The 20,573-nt window shown below is 33.6% G+C and overlaps 1 protein-coding gene across 1 annotated transcript in view; it reads right to left on the bottom strand.

Annotated features, from left to right (window-relative positions):
* LOC134530788 (sialin-like) overlaps nucleotides 1-19,622 on the bottom strand; it is a 31,585-nt gene extending 11,963 nt beyond the window's left edge. The window contains exons 1-5 of the mRNA XM_063365990.1: nucleotides 19,471-19,622; nucleotides 15,143-15,372; nucleotides 5,482-5,715; nucleotides 1,274-1,361; nucleotides 558-769 (exon numbers count right to left, since the gene is read on the bottom strand). Coding sequence (XP_063222060.1) covers nucleotides 558-769; nucleotides 1,274-1,361; nucleotides 5,482-5,715; nucleotides 15,143-15,372; nucleotides 19,471-19,501 — 795 coding nt within the window. The 5' untranslated portion in view covers nucleotides 19,502-19,622. The remainder of the gene's footprint in view (nucleotides 1-557; nucleotides 770-1,273; nucleotides 1,362-5,481; nucleotides 5,716-15,142; nucleotides 15,373-19,470) is intronic.
* Nucleotides 19,623-20,573: the final 951 nt, after the last annotated feature.

Here is a 20,573-nt window from a genome sequence, read left to right on the forward strand (position 1 = left end):
TTAGTAGATCTGATAGTTGTATTGCCTTAATTCAAACTGTCATCTTCCTTAACTCGTACTGTGACAATACTTAAATTGCTGAGCTTGCGCCCACCAATACCTACAGCATGAAAACGCACTGTTTACTTATGTTTATGTAATATTGATGAAAACACGTAACTGAAACTTTTGTGCTGCATGGGGATGATGAGGAATGAAGTGGGCTAGTAATTGGATTAAATAAATTTTTTTTAACATTAAAAAATTTAATAAAAATAATGAGTAGTATTTGTTCGATGCATGTAAATTCACAAGAAACTCTATCTTTATAACAACAATGATTTTCCACAAATATTGCTTGACAGTACAATTAATTTCTAAAAACATATTTTAAGCTACAATTCAAAGAAGTGGTTGATAGAGAATATCATAAAGGAATTTTTTAGGGGGGGGAGGGTGGTTTCCAGTTTAACTCCACGAAAATAACCAGTGCAAGTTGCAAGCGGAAAAAAAAGAGAGCAGGTTATTTCAGTTCTCCCAGCCCGTATTTGTACACCTCATGTAAATTTAACACTCACTTCTGTTTCTTTTTTAACAGTGGAGACAATGTAATTTTTCTCCTCTTCGGATATCCGGGGGTGTTGCTGAGGGGTATCGTGGATGAGGAGAAACCACAAGCACAGGCTCAAGCACTTCATCCCGGCGAAGATGTAGAACACCGCTTCCCAGCCACAGTTGTCGATTAAATACCCCGTCAAGCTGGACGAAACAATGCTGGCAACATTATTGGCTGAAAACAAAAATATGTTTATTACATTTATACAATAAAATACGTATGTAAACATATAAATAACAAAAAGTAATTTTTTTACTCTTATTACAAGGAATGGAATGTCTCTAAATCGAGAAATCTAAAAAAAATAATAAAAAGAGTGAATTTAACTACACGTGTGTTATAAGAGAAAGTAAATTGGAAAATAAACCATCCTAGCCCCACACAGCTGTAATGTAAATTTCTGTCATCTACCGAGACCCCGGAATATTATGTCCCTCAAAAAAATAATATTATGACCCGCTCAAACTCATAACGCTCACTCCTCCAGAGTTTCAGCAATTTTTGATTATTTTAATGGGCATGCAGTCCATCATTTATACAATTACCACCCCCTTTAAACAACTGATTTATAAACTTAGAAAGTAACGTTGATTAACTAATTAACTATACTTAAAAAAACTATGGAAAGGGTGATAAAAGTTTATATCCCAATAACGACATGAGCTGACTCTCACTCACATCCGAAGATAATGCTACAGAGTTGCTGGCGCTCATCTGGAGGAAACCAAGTTGAATCAAGCGAGAACATGGCAGGTATGTTGATTCCCTGTGAACAGATGGCGGACACATCCACACGAGAGTTGTAGTACATCAAACATAGCATTGCAAAATAGTATTTCGTTGGTCTTAGTTTGACAAGTACAATCATACAATTTTCGGTAGCCAAAAAAGGATTCCACTTTTCCCAGGAAGGCCCATAACAACCACTAAGTAAATTGGCTTCATAGTTATAACTGTTGAATTACTTATGAATCCATGAAACTACACCACGGTTATTATGCGAAACTGCAACGAATTAATAATTTTCGGTACACGCCACAAAAAAGACGCAGATATTAAAAAAAAAAATATAGTTTGAAATATCATACTCACATGAAAACTAACATTTTATGTATACTGCGATTTATTCATAAACAATTCAAACTAAACAATATAACAATGCCAAATTTTATGAGGCCAGTGTAAAAAAAAACCTCAAATAAAAATAAATATATATTTTATAATTCATACAATTCACAAATATGCAGAGACTGCGTATAATCGTTTTAAAATATCAAAAATATTTTGAGAACATCAAAATTTCTTGCCAAATGCGAGAATAAATGTTTCATAATATTAAGCCCCTAAAATGTATATTAGTGTTTTGACGATCATGGTAAAGTAGGACGACTAAATGAAACCATGAATATGAACCTCAACCCGAGCAATCGACTGGGAACATTTACGTGTTTCAAAACAAATAAATACCCAATGTCAACAAAAATCACACAAAGTTTATGAAGGCGTGAATAAAGGTTAGCAGGAAATATATTTAAATATTCACCAACGTATATTAAAAACAGCTAACACTTACAGATATTTTAACAAAATAACTTGGCAATAAGATAAATCTACCAAAAACAAGATAATAGAATATTTTTATAAATTAATTAATTAACACAGCATAAATAGCCAAGTAACAATAAAACAAAGCCTTTAAAAATCAATTCTACACTACTATATTAAAACACCTTTATTTACACGTATTGTTTCACTAGAAATGTTTAATTATGGTTGCATAATGTTTGCATATTATTATATAGGCAAAACAAAAAATATAATTTAAACTTTTTAAAAATTAACAGGGTATTTCCATAGGCATTAATATGTAATACTAAGAGCCACTGCATCACGCTTGATCTTGGATTTCTCAATGCTGGAGTTGACCCCACGTGCTTTGGAGCTTTCATATTAACTGAATTATTAATAGCTATGTTCGGAAGAAACGCGATCTATTGCCTGGGAAGTTTTCTTGTATGTTACTATCTGCTGTTTACCACCATTATAAAAAAATATTTGAGCGATTCTTTCAGTATCGCCAGTGATGTGTAAATATCTAACCTCGGTAACGAGCAAACTCATGTGTCCTCATGTTGTTCATGTTGCAAATCTATACTAATATTATAAAGCTGAAGAGTTTGTTTGTTTGTTTGAACGCACTAATCTCAGGAACCACTGGTCCGATTTGAAAAATTCTTTCAGTGTTGGATAGTACATTTATCGAGGAAGGCAATAGGCTATATTATATTATCAATAACATTAGGGATCCTTACTAAAAGTCCAATTTAGAATCAAATGCGTTGGAGGGGGTTAGATACAACATGCAGTACACGTACGAAGTGTGTGTTGACAATGCCGAAGGCGCTAGATGTTTATTTCCTATTGCCTATTAACATTGTTGCCACGCACTAGATGCCTTATCATTCTTAATTTTCCCATACAAGTAAAAAACACCCGTGTGATATTAGCAACGAAGCAATCAGTACCTCATAAGAGTTCAACTAGTATTTAAATACTTTTTATCACTTTAAATCGCAAACCTAAACTATTGTTTTTTTCCTCTCTCTGTGTTTAATTTGTTTTTTTTCTTTTACTAGAATTATTTTTATTATTTTTTATTAATTTTCATTTTTCGGACCATCAATAATTTTCCTCTCCCGTTACAATTCTGCCAAGGACTTGTATATATATATATATATATATATATATATATATATATATATATATATATATATATATACACAAGCGAAATACCACTCACTGACTCACTCATCACGAGATCTCTAAAACAATACACCCGATTGACTTGAAATTTAGCATAGTTACTAATTTTGTGATTTTTTGTGATGTAGACGCTCACTAAGAATGGATTCTGCGGAAATCCGATCCGAAGATAAGTTTCGGGGGCGTAATATATCAAAATTTCCAGTTTTTGGTAGGAAATCACCATGGCAACGGCTGTTGCTTTGTTGATGCTTCATTCGTCTCTATGGCAACAACTATTTCATTGTTAGTGCAGTCCTCATCACCGTTGCAATTTTTCGGGTACTTTAAATATCAAAATTGCCCTTTTTTTTTCAAGTATATATATTTTACAGACTTGAAACTTCACACTAATGTTTCTTATGTTACGCAGGATGACATTTTCCGAAAATTAGATCCCATGGGTGGTTAAAACCAGGCAACAGTGGGTACTTTGTCTGCATGAGAACAGGATTTTGCATTGTTCATGCCTTCTGCGTCTCCATGGCAACGGGCATCGCGCGGCAGTGGCGTACCCACAAGGAGGGGCATGTATAATGAGCGGTGCAAGAGTGATCTGCCTGTAGACTGCCGTAGCGAAGTACGGGTAGGTACATCAGTTGTACGTTGCGTGCACGACTCGGGAAACCATCGGTGCTATTCATTTTCTCTCCGGTACATTATACAGCATTGTAATAAATTTTTACTGAATTTTTTTTATTTACCATTACTGTAAATGGGAGATGTGGCTTAATTTTTTTCCATTAGTATAGCCGTGCGAAGCCGGGTCGGGCAGCTAATAAACTTATAAATTCGAAACTCAGACACGAAATTAAACGCAGAATTTATTTCAATAATGTTGAGAGTGATAAATAAACTGGTAAATAAAATAGCTGTTTCTCAAATAACAAAATTCATGATGCAAATCACATACATTTTTTCTGCGCCCTTCGCTTGAATTCGCTGCCTGAATCGTAAACTTTGCTTGTCACCATCAAACGCAGATACCAATTAGAAGCACGAAACAACAGGAAATTTTAAACTTTTAGAAAAGGATCCGATAAAAACCCGGCTTTTGGATTTGATTTTTGATAAGGGATTTTATGAAAATACTGCCCGTCTCTTAAAATTCACTAAACAGTTAATACGTACTATAAAATTTCTAAACATTTCTGCAGATTTTAGAAATTATACTTCTATGGCATTGCTAAAATATTAAGCAGAATCTTTTTAAAATTCATATTATTACACTAAGTATAAGTTTGTATAATTGTTTTTACTTAAACGACTGATATCAGTCTGTATGTACTCCTTACAAATAAACCTTTATTTTATTGGACTGGTTCAAAATTACTGTTTTATTATTGTATTATAATGTTATAAGAAAATGTAAAAAAATATATATTTCAGCTTCTAAATTTGAACCTTGCCTTCTGAGAATTCTAAGCATGCGCCACTGGATCTCTTGGGAACGTTGAATGATCATGTGTATTATAAGCAATCTAATGCCAGTTTCTTGGGTATTTCAATAAGACTATTTTATTTTACCAAATATAGTCCAGGGTAGTTTCACTATCATAAATTTTAATTTGGTACACCAATACGTTTTGCATGTTTTTATGTTGCTATACGTGGGTCCGGCATCTTTGTGACACATTGTCCCATTTTCACGAAATTACTCATACCAAATGCCGTATAGCGAGAGCTAAGTTGTTTACAGATTTAAAAAAAATGTTTTGGCGGCCAATAAAGTCGTGAAACGTTACTGCAACCATTACATGGCTAAACAATGAATTATTTGCCAGTTAAGGTAGGTTGAGAAACAACTCAGTAATAACCACTGGTTAGAGGCTCTGTTTGTGTTTATCATGCAGTAAAAGAACCAAGACTAAAACCCACATCGTGGAAACGGTCCTTAGATGGCCAATGAGTGTTGTTGTTTAAGGCTTTCTTGAAAGAGAAATTCTCAACCCTAGCCTTTGTGGCTCCTGACGTGGTTTGGTTCAGCCTATTTTAAACAGTGAATGCGAACCACGTGTCACTTCGACACCCGGAGAGTTTTTGGTTATTGGTTGTAAGGTGATGTGTTTTTGTTGCATACGCACCTGGGGAAGCCCCAACAACACCCTGGCTGTGACGAGAGCATACACGTTCCAGTGAGCGATCACTGGCGTGAGAGCAGTGAGTGCGACCGTCAGGATTCCTGCAGCAGTGACCATCAGCTTGGGGCTCCATATCTGGACGAGGCGGGCCGCCAGCATCAAGGAGAGCAGGGAGCCGTACGTGACGCCATTGGTGACGTAGCTCTGCGTCAGCTCGTTCCAGTCGAAGTCACCCCCCTGCAGTTAAAACACTGCACAGCGCTCTCGGAGCCTCAGGAGTGTGGCTGGAGGCGATCCTTACATTCTCACGTTGGTCTCCAAAACATCGTTATGTTACCTTGAATTGCCATTACATAATAATATTCTCTGTACGTTGATAAATCTGTAAATTTTTTGTAATTTTTAAATTTTTGGTTTAGCAAGCATTAAACTTTATGTTTAAAACTGCACAGTTATATTTATGATATTAAAACAAATAGTATATGAATGGAGCTCCTGAAACAGGCTTCAGGCTGTGGATTGTGTGGATTGTGATTGTCGGTACGCCATATTGGATTGTGACGTCACGGCGGCCATCTTGGACTCAAAAATTCCTCAAAATTCCTCAAAAATGACTCAAAATGACTCAAAATTTCCCGTTTTGAAGAAAAAATTTCCCGTTTTCGAGGGAAAAATTCCCGTTTCGAGGGAAAATTAGGATTTCGAAAAACCACAAAAGTCGTTTTGCCTTAAAAACCACAAAACTCCTAAAAATGGCTTAAAACTCCTAAGAGCTAGTCGCTTTAAGCCAGTTTTAGGATTATGACGTCACCGTTGCAATTTCCGTTACGCCCGCCATCTTGAAAATCCGCAATTTTTATGTTAGAAAATCGGGAAAATTTTTAAAAATCATTAAAAAAATTAAATAATCGAATTAAATAAAAATCTTAAAAACCACTGTTGCAGTTATCGTTACGGTCGCCATCTTGGATTATATAAATGTTGCATATTTCGTTACACACGCAATCTTGGTTGAGTACCGTGTCATTCTTACACTTTATGTTACGACCACCATATTGGATCCTATTAATGTTGCAATTATCGTTATGGTCGCCATCTTTAAATTTAGATGCCATCTTGGAAATCAGTATTTTTTATGTTAGAAAATCGGGAAAAATTCCTAAATTCATCAAAAAATTAACTTAATAGAATTCTGATTGATTATATCGATTCCCGTCCTTGGTTCGAAACCGGTGAGGGCAAAAAAATTAAAAAAAAAACAAAAAAACATCAGATCCTTCCTCCACAGAAGCCACCTACAGACTGACCTACCATTACCAATAACAAGGTATTTACCATCAGCTGGTATGACGTCATGTCAGCAATCTTGTCTTTGTCCGCTGGAGGCCACCATATAGTTTTCGTCTGCTAGAGTGTGCTGGCGACATGTTAGTATAATGTTCTGTTCTCCATACCTGTGTCCTTTACTGTTGGCAATAAACTTTGACCTTGACCTTGAACTTTGACCTTGAACTTTGACCTTGACCTTGAACTTTGATCTTGAACTTTGAACTTTGACCTTGAACTTGAAATTTGACCTTGACCTTGAACTTTGACCTTGAACTTGAACTTTGACCATGGCCTTGAAATTTGACCATGACCTTGATCTTTGACTTTGACCTTGACGTCATCATGGATCCGTCATTGTGTGTTCAGTACATGCTACCAGGAGCTACCACATGCTAACGGTCATTGCCACAATCATGTTTTCGTCTGCTGGAGGACAAAATCTTGTGTGTGTACTTGTCTTTTCATCATGCTAGTTTTATTATAACCTGCTACAGTGCAATATTCATTTATTATTACTGAGGTGCCCGCCATCTTGAAATTTGGTCGCAATCTTGAAATATTGTAATTATTTAGCTAGAAATGCGAGGAAAATTCCAAAAGTCTCCGAAAAAATCAATTATTAATTTACAAATTGAATCGATGGATTCCTGTCCACGGATCGATTTCTGACCAGTGAAAGTTTTAACTAATTATTAAATAAATTTTATATTCTGTTTTCCATTACCTTTCGTGGTGTTTATTAATCATTCACTCTACGAAAAACAACTGAAGTCAATATACCTGACCAACGAATTAATACAGTGCCGATTAGCCTATTATGAAAGTCTAATTTTTCAATAATCTGAATAACCTATAAGCCGTTCATGTACAAAACCACACATATAGATCAATTGCCTTCAGTCCATGAGACCGAGTCATGTCATTATCAGACGTATAGGCTAGTCATTTCAGGACCGCATGTCCTTCGTCGTTAGCTAATTATATTCAATTAATCCATCGTGACATTTTTATACATTCTAAAGGACCAAGTAACCTTGAAAAATATTTTAGTAACACCAAGAGGTTTTAAACTAGTAAATATTCAATCACTACATTTTGTACTACGCGCAATCAACAAAAAGGAAGCACCGACAAAGAAAAGGCAGCACCATCAACGAAAAGGAAGCACCATCAACGAAAAGACAGCACATTTGGAAGCACCGACAACGAAACGGCAGCACCGCCAACGAAAAGGAAGCACATTTGGAAGCACCGTCAACGAAAAGGCAGCACATTAGGAAGCACCGACAAAGAAAAGGCAGCACCACCAACGAAAAGGAAGCACATTTGGAAGCACCGACAAAGAAAAGGCAGCACCGCCAACGAAAAGGAAGCACATTTGGAAGCACCGACAACGAAAAGGCAGCACCGGCATCGAAAAGGAAGCACATTTGGAAGCACCGTCAACGAAAAGGCAGCACCGACAACGAAAAGGCAGCACATTTGGAAGCACCGACAACGAAAAGGCAGCACCGGCATCGAAAAGGAAGCACATTTGGAAGCACCGACAACGAAAAGGCAGCACCGCCAACGAAAAGGCAGTACATTTGGAAGCACCGACAACGAAAAGGCAGTACCGTCAACGAAAAGGCAGCGCATTTGAAAGCACCGTCAACGAAAAGGCAGCACATTTGAAAGCACCGTCAACGAAAAGGCAGCACATTTGGAAGCACCGACAACGAAAAGGTAGCACATTTTGGAAGCACCGTCATCGAAAAGGTAGCACCATCAATGAAAAGCCAGCACATTTGGTAGCACCGACAACGAAAAGTCAGCACCGCCAAAGAAAAGGCAGCTCATTTGGAAGCACCGACAACGAAAAGGCAGCACCGCCAACGAAAAGGCAGCACATTTGGAAGCACCGACAACGAAAAGGAAGCACCATCAACGAAAAGGCCGCACCATCAACGAAAAGGAAGCACATTTGGAAGCACAAGTTACGAGAACTTAGTCTTAGTTAGAAATCTGAATACAAGAAAAATAAAACATTAAATTTTTATAATTGCAATTATTTATTTCTTTACATTATACAAATACAAGTAAAACAAGCCATTATTGTATGTAGCCAGCTTTCCTCAGTTCTTTGAGTATGAATGTTATTTCTTTGATGCACGAATAGTTTCCTGCTCAAAGCGAGTCATGTAGAAGTCTTAGCCGGTCAACCAATATGTTTGGATCGTTCCATGAAGTGTAATCAGTCTCTTCTACCACCATCTTACTTGTTTGATTATTATAAATATTATTTTCTCTGGTGTCTTCCGTTTTAACACCATCCTCAGGGTAACTTTCATTATCGAGACAATGATCATCACAAGCTTGATCCGATTTATTTAATATATCACGATGTTTCCATCGTTTCGGTCTCAGGACACCACCACAGTCTTCGATCTTGCCTGCTTTAGTTGCTTCATCACAGTCTATACCTTTGTCAAAAGCCGCAGAGTCGCTGTAGCAATCACCGTAGAAGGCAACATTTTCACCCAGATTACCGTAAGAATTCGATGTCGATGATGTCGAAGCGTCTTCATCGTCTTCATGCTTCCTTTTTAGGAGTCCATCATTTTTACAAAGTAGGAAAGATCTACTTGAATTCGGCTGGAATGTATTCTCACTTTTCACGTTAAAGATTCTTCCATTGTCTTCATTCTTCCATAAATCATAATCGTCCTTCAATTTAAGTTCTTTGTCGAGATCGGAAGAGCCGCGATCATAATCTTTCCCAAGACAAGGAAAATTATTGTCGTAATGCAGATCACTCTTCCTTAGTCTAGTAGAGCCATCGTTGTCCTCTATCTTGTACACAGGCTTGGCATTACAAGTTCTGTCATGTCTTTTTAAGCTCTCTCTCCGCGTAAACGACTTGCTACATCGAACACCACTTATCATATTACGTAGTGGATTTTTATCACAGTCATTCTTCTCGTGTTGTCTTCCATTCTTTCTCAAGATAAATTCTTTGCTGCAAAACTTACACCTGTGTCCTTTCGATACAGCAACAGTCACCGAATCAGGATTCATATTAGTTACTGAGACTATGGTCAGATGCAAACTGAATTAATTAAATTAGATACATTACTTAAATATAGTTTTTAATATTTCATCTGCAAGAATTAAGTTACCTCATACAAAATAAATTGTTACATATGGTCTCGATTATTAGCATGAGATGTCGCCACGTGTTGTGTTGAGTCATAATTTATTTAGTTGTTTTATGTGGTATGCGGGAAGCTCACTATCGATCGCAAAACAAGGATGGCTTCGCTAGACATCAAGGAGAAGGAAGTTCGTCTTACATGTTAGTGCTCCACGGATGTCTCATGACATATTATTTGACTGAGTAATGGTTGCTTAATTTTTATTTCCACCTGGTAAAAAAAAATTGCAAGTGCTGATTTAGTAACAGATATTCTCGAATTAAATGTAACTCTAAATAACACGTCATGACTCATTAGGTAAAAAATCCGTCATGCAGAGAGCGGTTTCTCATAATAGACAGAAGCACTTGAAGAAACCACAGGAATAATCAGGAGCACACGGAGAAAACCACCATAATATTGACAAGAATAATCAGGAGCACACGGAGAAAACCGCCACAAGTTTTCTTTGATATCATAACATTTCAGGAAAAAATAATAACAAATAAAAATAAATTAATAAAAAATTAAAAATAAAATAAAAAAATACATAAATATATTCTGATAGCTTGTGAACTTCTCATTGTTGAACAAAGATAGAGTTCTAGTACAAGCCAGAATTTTATGTATTTTTTTATTTTATTTTTAATTTTTTATTAATTTATTATCAAAGATCAAGGTCATGGTCAAATTTCAATCACAATCCACACAATCCACAGCCTGAAGCCTGTTTCAGGAGCCCCATTCATATACTACTAAAACATGATTTATTTTTAATAATTAATATTTGTTACGTTGCCAATAAAACTGAAATGCATATATTAAGGTATAAGTTAAAATGGTTCACTTGAATTTTAAGTTTGTTTTAACGATTCGTTATTGTATAGACCTCTAGGGATATTTATAACTTTAATTTATACAACTAAATTAGCCTGCAATTTAGTTATCGCTGTTATAATGGTGTTTAAATTGGATGCTACATATTTTGTATGAAAACCAGTCAAAACAGTAGAGTTTCCATCATGAATAATACCATGATGAAGTTAATTCTTCAATATAGAACTTCTATTTGTTAACATAAATACTATGTTTGTAATTTATTTTTTTCAAAATTTACTTTTTAAATGAAGAATTTTGATTAGGGAGTATGTGTTGAAACAAGTGAAAAAAAATTTGAATGATGACTTTACCATTTTAATGTACGGTTAATAATCGATGGCTCGAGTAATCGTGGAAAATCTAATTTGGCAATTAATTTTATTTTAATAAAACGTGATTATATTAAAATAATTATATTTTTTAGTTTAATCAATCCATAAAATATGATCAGTTAGAAAATTATTTTTATTAGCTATCAAAAACGTTGAAAGAACAAACGGGATACTTTTTAAAATGAAAATGTTGATATAATTCCTATTCATGAACGCGAAATTGAATCTTTACTTATATTTGATGATGTTATTTGGACAATCAAGATATTATTCGTGAGTACTTCACTAGAGCGCAAACATATTAAAACGTATCAAACCAATTAGTAAGAGATAATATAAATTTTATTTTATTATTAATACAAGATTATATAAATTAAAAATATTTATAACGATTTTGTAGGTGGAAATATTGACTTTCAATAATTTTAAAAAGGTCCTTATTGCTGAACTCATGATTATGGCCTCATTACACTATAATTGATAAAAATGTATGAAGTGAAATATACAATCTAAATTAAAGACTTTATTATATTTTAATATTTCTCATTGGCTGTTAAATGGCTGTAAAATGTTTGATAATTTATAATGTACTAGCAGTCCCGGCCACGCGTTGCTGTGGCATTTTACTGAAAATAATAAAAATTCAATAAAAATGAGAAAATAAAAAGCAAGCACTTAATACATATATATTTTTGTAATTTTTATAAACTTAGATTATAAAATTTGCAGAAAAGGTATAATTAATTAATACTTACAAATTTTTTAACATGAAATAAAATTTGATGAACTCTGATTCTCTAGCTAATATTATTTGTTTTATTATTATATCTGCAGATTGACAGCTGAAGATAGATATCAATAATTGTAAACACGTGAGAATAAAATAAAAAATAATACAAAAAAGCGATGTTACGTAGTACATTGATCAACGAAAATGTGCACAACACGGATAAAAATAAAATTTGAATTGAAACGTAGCGCCATCTATGAGATATTTATGTCAGACAGTACAACAGTTGTTTGTAAAAAACTGATTTAAGGCGCCATCTGTTTGAGACTTATGAAACACGATTAAAAACACCATACACCAATCAACATTGATAATCAGTTTATAAATTATTGAGACCATCAATCTAAATAAAAATTATCCTATCCCTCAAGTTGGAAAAAATTACACATAAATGCCAATTTTCATCGAAATCGGTGGACTTGGTGAAGAGTTCACTGGAAACAAACATCAGGACACAGGATTTATATATATTAAGATAATTTAATATCACGGAAATTATTTCTTTATAAATTAACTAAAATCAAATTTTCTTACTACAAATTGAGTCAGTTTTAAATATCATAAACAGCAAGCTTGTATCTAAAAGAAAACATGTTTTTATGTTATCGATTATCTATGGTTTAAAGCAAAATATGCTGCTAGAAGATTAGAGTTTAACAATAAAGAAAAAGCAATTTTAGACCATGTAAGAGAAACATATAAAAAAGTTATAATGAAAATGATATCGGTTTACGAAATAGTTACCACATTTAATATGTAAACACATACAACATACATTATATCAATGAAAAAAAGTCTGTATTCATTAATTTGATTCTATAAAATATATTTCATCACAATAAGCTAAGCAAAAAAAAATATTTCATAAAAATTATTCTATGAACTTATTATGTTTAAATTAACTGGTTATAACTTTGAAGAGTTTTGCTTGCTAAAAAATAGTGAGTTTTATATATACAGTTTTTTAAATTGAAATTAACAGTAATTATTTTATAAACAATACAGTCCATCAAAATTGTAAAGAATATTCTATTACTATCCATGATTTTTTGTTTTTTAAGTTTTCTTGATTAGAAATCTCGATACATAGATATAAAATTCAAGCTATTTATAACCCAGGCATTAATTCAACAATAATGAATGCTCTATAAAGATCTCCAAGTGAACAAAATTATTATAACTTACTGGTGTTGATAATATATATCAAGCAAAATCTTTCATAGTAATAATTGATCAAATTAAACAATTTACCCTCATAGATATCGATATGGTTTTATCATAGATAACATAGAAATGTATTGGGAAGGTGGGAATAATATTACTTTTTTTTTCTCGTAATACTTCTAATGGAAATTGTTTACTTTTTTATGAATAAAATAAGGCAGATGGAACATTTGACAGATAAAAAGCAGTCGTAGGTAAAATTAATATTCAAAAATAAGAACTGTGTTGTCTATGTTTCAATATTAATCTAACTCAAGAAATCAACTTAAATAAATATATATCCTAAAATAAATATAATTTTTGATTATTCGCCAATTTGAGGGGTGGGGGGAAGTATCTTGAGGTTCTATTACATTCAGATTCAAAATAAAATATTAATTTAATAAATAACAATTGGACAAGTCATATTTTGAAATTGTAGAATTAAAATTTTTTATAGATATTATGATACTGAGATTTGATCACAGTAAAGTGAGAAACAGCTTTGTTATAAATGGTAGAAACGAAATATTTCCTAAAGAAACTTGAGGTTTAGATATCAAAAATGGCGTTGTTGATAAAAGTATCTTGGTTATAACGATTTTATAAAATTAAAAGTAAAACTATAAACTATATAGAAATAATATATTTTATTATAAGGCAACTGTAAATTTTAATGGCGGTAAAATTATTATTAATTTATTTGTAACTGATTTTTTATATAGAAAATTAACTGTATTTAAAGATAAAACTAACATTAAAATAAGTGTTAATTTCTATAAAGATGGTGAAGTAGGAACAATTTGGAATGAGATTCTAATGAATTAAAGAAATATAAAAATTAATTATTTGAAAGAGATAATTACCGAAGAAATTTAAATTTACAATATTAAATAGATGATTTTGAAGAAAAATCTCAGTTTTGTTTGATAGATTAATTCAAATTAAAAAATATATAACTACGATATATGATAGATTGAATAAGAGTTATTGTAACAATAAATTAAGTACGGTATATAAATGGAAGAAGTATTTTGTATTTAAGACGTATTCCCTTTCCAATATAACATTAATATTGTAAGCTATTGCGTTCATAAAGATGTAGTTCACTTTGATGTTATAATCTCTGTTGACAAAGAAGATATGATGTCAGAATTATGAAAATACATAAAATTTAATTTTTATTATTTGGATACGTGTTTTATTATTACAATTTTAAATGGTAAAAATAATCTACATGAATATGAAATAAAACTTCATTATAGAAAAATTCGTTGAACTTGTAGATTTATTGAAAAATATTTTTAATCAATATTATTGTAATTTTTTATCATTTATTAGGATATTTTTTTAGCTCCCCATAATATACATTTGAAAATAAAGATTGAAATTTAATGTAAAACGCGTAATATTGGAAGTAAAAAAGTTTGAGTATTAATTGAAAATGAGTGAAATTTCATATAAATTTTATTTACTACTTTAAATTGATGTTAAATAATAAATTAAAATTTGATGATTTTTAAAAATATGATATAAAATAGATAAGTAGAAATTAATATATAAAAAAAGAAATTTCTACTAATTTATTAATTGAGCCAGAATTCTTAAAAATATAATACTAGGAGGACACATACGTAAACACACCTCCATTAGGATACACACAGATTTGAATATTATATAATTAACCTTATTTCCTTCAAAATATAAACAAAACATATTAATTTTTGCATTAAACAGTTTAATTTTATAGAATTATTCTAAGAATCAATTTTGTCTTTGCCATTCATACTATTTCTGCATTTTTAGTTGGTACAAGAGCAAACCATTTCTGCATGAAATTGTTATTTTCGGGAGTTCCCAGTCATTTCGTTTTCCCCTACGTTGTAAAACGTAATACAGTGTAAGCTTGCTTAACAGATATGTTAATAATAAGTGTGATTGTATAGAGGTAGCGTTACCTTGCTGTCGCTCGAAGAACTATTACTGGTGATCCCGGATGATCCAGGGCAAACGTCCGACGACGTCAAAGACACGTTGGCTGCAGTGGTGGTGTCGGATGTCGTCGTGGTGGTAGGCCTGACCATGCTGGTGATCGCCAGTGGCATGACGCCGTCCGTGAAGGAAGACAAAAACATGTCCACCACGCGTATCGCGAGGAAAACGTACCGGGCTGGTACGTACAGCTTGCCTGGAACATTACGCGCGAATGAATCTTGGAGGATAACTTTGAAATAAGAAAAACAAATTTGTAATTCTAAAAGTTTTAGTGACTCGATTTCCTTAATTTGAAGCAAGGAGCTAAAAATGTAATATGCAAGTTCACAAATAAAGACTTAAATATATCATGATAATGTTAAATATGATGTATGAATTTTGGAATTTTTTATTATTTTATTAAATTACACTTGACGCTTTATCTTAATACGATAGTCATATTTTTTTTAACCATTTTTAAATGAAAACATTCTTGTAAATGTTTAGGAAAAAAATTGGAATTAGGGTGTCGAATTCTCCCCGAGGTGCCAAATTTGACCTGTTGTGTCAAATTCCAGAGTCAGAGTTCATGGTTTGAGGTCAAAGTTCAGGTCACTGGAATCTAAGATGGCGGACCCTAGGCTCAGCCCATTGGCTCCAGCCTACATCTTTACCCTAGTACCCTGCGCCAGACTCGCAATATGTACTTCTTATGTCTAAGAACTGAAAGTATATAATCTTCATCTCCATCGCAGACAAGGGCTAACATTTTCAATTCCGTGCACAGTTCCACAGCGTCATTACGATGATGATCTATGTAGCTCCATGTAAGTGTTAAGTCTTGATAATATTTCAACAAGCTTTCCATCACTCGTCTTCCGGAGGGCCGATAATGTGATACATTAAGCCAACATTGTTTGCATAGGTCTTCAAAGCTAAAAATCTTGGCTGACAGCTCTTTTGTACTGTACCTACCACTAAATTATAGTTGATTTTTAAATAGTCTTCAGGACTCGGGTGTTTCGTCATCTCTTTCAAAGAATAATATATCCTTTCTACATCGTTTTTTGCTTATTTGGAAAATGTTATCGATTCCAGCTTTTTCTGTTACTTCTCTTGCTGTTACAAATTTGATATTTAAACTACTAGAAAGGTATTCATCTAATATTTGGAAAAAATTTTTTTCTAAGAGTAACTGCCACACAAAAATGTATATTTACATTTTGCCATACCTTAATAATGGCGTGTATATGAGAAGTAACAAACTAATATTGATGAATTCCTTTAGTTTTATTACGATTGACCCTTGCTAAGGAAACGAAACTCTAACAAAGATAAGATAAGTGTAAAATAACACAGATTTAAAATCAAAGCATAGTTAAAGTGTTACATTTCATAATATAAAACTATTTCAGTTTACAAATATCATGACCAATAGTCCTGAGATTCGAAAAAAATAGTCATACAGTTCTCGGTATCATAAATTTGAATTACATTTCAATACTATTTATCAAGTCATAATTAATAAAATTCAGGAAATAAAAATAAATAATATTAAGTAAAATCTGTGCTAACACTTGTTTTAGTACAACTTGACCTTTGAAACACGGGGAAGGTTACTGTCTAGGTGAGAGAACGTTCAGTAGGTGGCGCGCGAGTCGTATCGGATAATTACAGCAAATATTTTACGACAGTTACTTTTTTCTATGGTCCGAATAATAAAATTTCTTAAAAACACAAATTTAATAATTTCACTCAGTTTTCAACAGTTACTGGATATAAAGATTTTTCAAAAAAATTATTCGATTGATTGGGTTAGTTAAATCCGGCTAGATAGTTTAGGTCAGAGAAACACAAGTTCTTTAACTTAGGACCTCTGAGGTCCAGAGTGAGTTACTTTCAAATGTGAGTTACTTTCGTATGAAATTAGAGCTCTTACAGACTCACTGCGTACTTTCATTATTTAGGAAATATTCTTAAGTTCAATTCCGTAAGGAATTGCCTTATGTAATTAAATTTTTCATATTTAACGATATCATTTATCCGACGGATGCTTAAAAATGTCTAACTTACACCACTGATTGTATGTAGACGAAACTTTTACATTACTTCTCGATGGCTTCTAGTCACAGAAGAAAGATTCTTAACTTAAGACATTCAATATTGCCATTCTTTCAAAATATGCTCTCTGATTGGCTGGTTGCAATGCTGATAAACAGTAACCAGACGTAGTAGACCAGAAACAAACATAAACATTAAATTACAAATATTATAAAATAATTATTTTTAAAACATAATTTTTTGCTTATATTAAATAATTCATTATTGGAGTTGTAACATATCTCAATAACACCTAGAGGGGTTTGGAAAATTGGCTCACTAGAGAATATTGGTTGTCATATAGTTTGTAGTGTCATAGACACATACACAATCTTTAAGCATAAAAATGCTCTAAGGAAACACAGATAATAATTAAATGTGAATATTTACATTAAAAAACATTCTGGACGAGACAACTGTATCGTTTTGGGCACAATGTTGTTAAATATACGTATTTAAGAGCTTATATTGACCTGAAGTTATTGTGGTGGGACCATATAGTTATGAAAAGGACTGCCTATACAGACTTATGTCTCTGTACCATGTTATGAGCTTATGAGTAGGAAATAAATACCCTCTTCTGTATACGCAATTTTTTAGACCAACAATAAAGTATGCATATCCTGATAACTCATACCACGTGAATATATTTTTAATCAGGTCACATCGTCCAAGCTCCCACGCCTTGTATTGCTAGGTCTTTTCTCTCCGTCCAGCCATTCTTGTTCTGTGTTTCTTCTGCTTGCTTTAATGCATGCCATATTACACCCGCATAGAAAAATCCAGGGTTTTCCCGGTGCCTGTTTTGCCTGGGCTCACATGGCTACCATAAGTCAATAAGTTTACAGTTAAGATAGGGTAGATAGGCATGGAACCAATTTTCTGCCACGTGTGGCGGTTCCCCAACAAAAACACGAATGCGTGTGACTCTTCCTGCATGGTGGTGACCCAGTATGATTGAGCTTTAAGGGCCCTTCAACCTGGGCACAAATACGGTGTGCAGAACTTCAGATAAAAACACGTATTTTAAAACTGCTCTAGATATCCGAGTAGCGTCTGTTTACTAAACATATTTAAGAATACGCTGAAGGTGGACGAGTAGTTCTGTTTCCGTGTTACGTATTTTTTTATAAAAGTGAAGATGGCTAGAATAGGTGTTTTCAGAATCATTTTTGGCATGAAACATACAGCACAGATACTTAAAAACACACAAGGGACTTGTATTACGCCTTAATTTTAATTTCTCTGGAATATAAAGTTGGTCACCGTAATCGTCATGCAAGACGAGAAGACTACGTGCCAGTTCAGAGTTTGCGTTTAGAGTCGATACCGCGCTAGTGTCGCACTTATCATCTCACCTCACTAACCAAAATACACCCCTGACTAGGTGGGTCCTTTAAAGGTTTAGGCCTGAGAGGCACCTAATCCTTCCCTAACCTGATCTTTACTAAACATTTAACACTTTAGATTTAGGTTAGGTTTAAAAAAATAATGGACATAGTTTTGGAATTTACTTCTAGTCGTTGCGCAGAGCGGACGTCCCAAAAACTGCTGCGAGTGGTGTGTGCAGACCTGTGCACTTGAGCACGGGCACACAGGTATATTCAGCGACCAACGAGCAGAGCAAGAGCCAGTTTGCAGCGGTAGGTCGCAGCTTGTCTGCTACCCCCGTCTCCGCTCGAGTCACCCCGCCGACGATCCGTTGACATTCGCCGCTAAACGCAGGGACACGTCAAACCGCGAATTGTTTCTCCGCCAAGCTGAATCGGTTCAGTTGTGCGCGCTGCCGCTCGGAGCGCTGGACGCAGCTGCAGTTCCCAACACGGAAGATGTCGATCTATACAGCTATTATATCTTGTCTATGGACAAGTCGGTACTAGTGGTTCACATCCGATCACAATCTTAGTTTAGGGACTACATGAAACTGATCACCTCGATCCCATATTTACCAAGGTTACTTCTATAATAATTAAATAGACAATGTGCTAATAAAAATAAAATTAAGCTAGCTCGTATGTAATTATCAAACTATATCAGTTTCTCACTGACAGTTACTTTTATGCGGTGCTGTGGGTTAGAGTCATAGAAGCGAACTTACTTCACACACACACACACACACATTAAAGTGCCTGAAGTTAGTGCTTTGAATAGAAAAAAATAAAAACAACAACACTAAAATGAAAGATAATAATACAAAGAAATGTGCTGTTACGTTTCGGTTCTGATACATTCTCGACGGCCATGTTGGATCCTCGCTGCAAGTCTGGCACTACAAGACTGATACTGGAGTATAGTGGGCAGCCCTGTTTATGTTAGGCGACAAGCAAGGCTGTCGATAATTATAGTCCGTGAACACATCCCACTGAATAGATTCAATTGTTATTTGCTATATATTGTTTGCCGCATATCATAGTATCTTATCTGAAATTAGAACTACAAGAGGCAGAAGAGAGAAAAGAAAATTTTCGAAGACACGGATTCAATAATTTTAAGTCCAAAATGTGATGACTAAAATACGATGAGGTTTGGAATTCCCTTCTCTATAAAACAACCTATTTAGCATTTGACAAACTTGTTAAACGAGGACACTTATAGTACAGTTATTTTGAGATGATTACTTTATTCTTAAATATTTAGACATAAAACTGAACAAAATATCATTGTTATTTTGATGTTATCGCATTATATTTAATCTGATAAGATACTTAACTTATGTATCAGGAAATACAAGCTAAATGTTTACTAGGTATTTATAATACAAAGTGCTTGCTACAAGTAGCTTAGAACAAATTTAATAGTTGGATGAATAGTTGTGTCTTGAAATGAAAGTTGAAATCAGAATTCGTGCAAAGCTACTGAACTTTAAAAAAGAGATGTCGAATCAATACATTAATTTATTTTGAATGAACATGATATAGAAAATTTAAACTGCAACCAGAATTACGATCAGTTTTTAGTCGTACATAACTTGCCTTTGCTTAAGTGTTTTACATTTAGTTCCAAATGTTTTCGCTATTTCAGAGCGTTAGTATTATTAGTATTACATTTCAGGTATTCGTACACCATCTGTCGATTTGAGTGCGCAGACGCCTGAAATACTAAGTGTAACTAAAGGGTGATGAACTAGAAAGTTTTAAAATTCAACATTATCTGTGGTAAGCAGGCAATAGTAAAAAATAAGGTTATGATATGTCGTTAATTCAATTCAGCGTCGATTGAGAATAATATAAAAAAATTTCGCTTCTAAAGACTTGGTGTCAGTCGGTACTTTGATGATTTCAGTTTTATGAAATTACTTTGCTGTAATGGCCACTT

This window comes from Bacillus rossius, chromosome 3 (assembly GCF_032445375.1).
Source record: "Bacillus rossius redtenbacheri isolate Brsri chromosome 3, Brsri_v3, whole genome shotgun sequence".
In the NCBI taxonomy this organism is placed as follows: Eukaryota; Metazoa; Arthropoda; class Insecta; order Phasmatodea; family Bacillidae; genus Bacillus; species Bacillus rossius.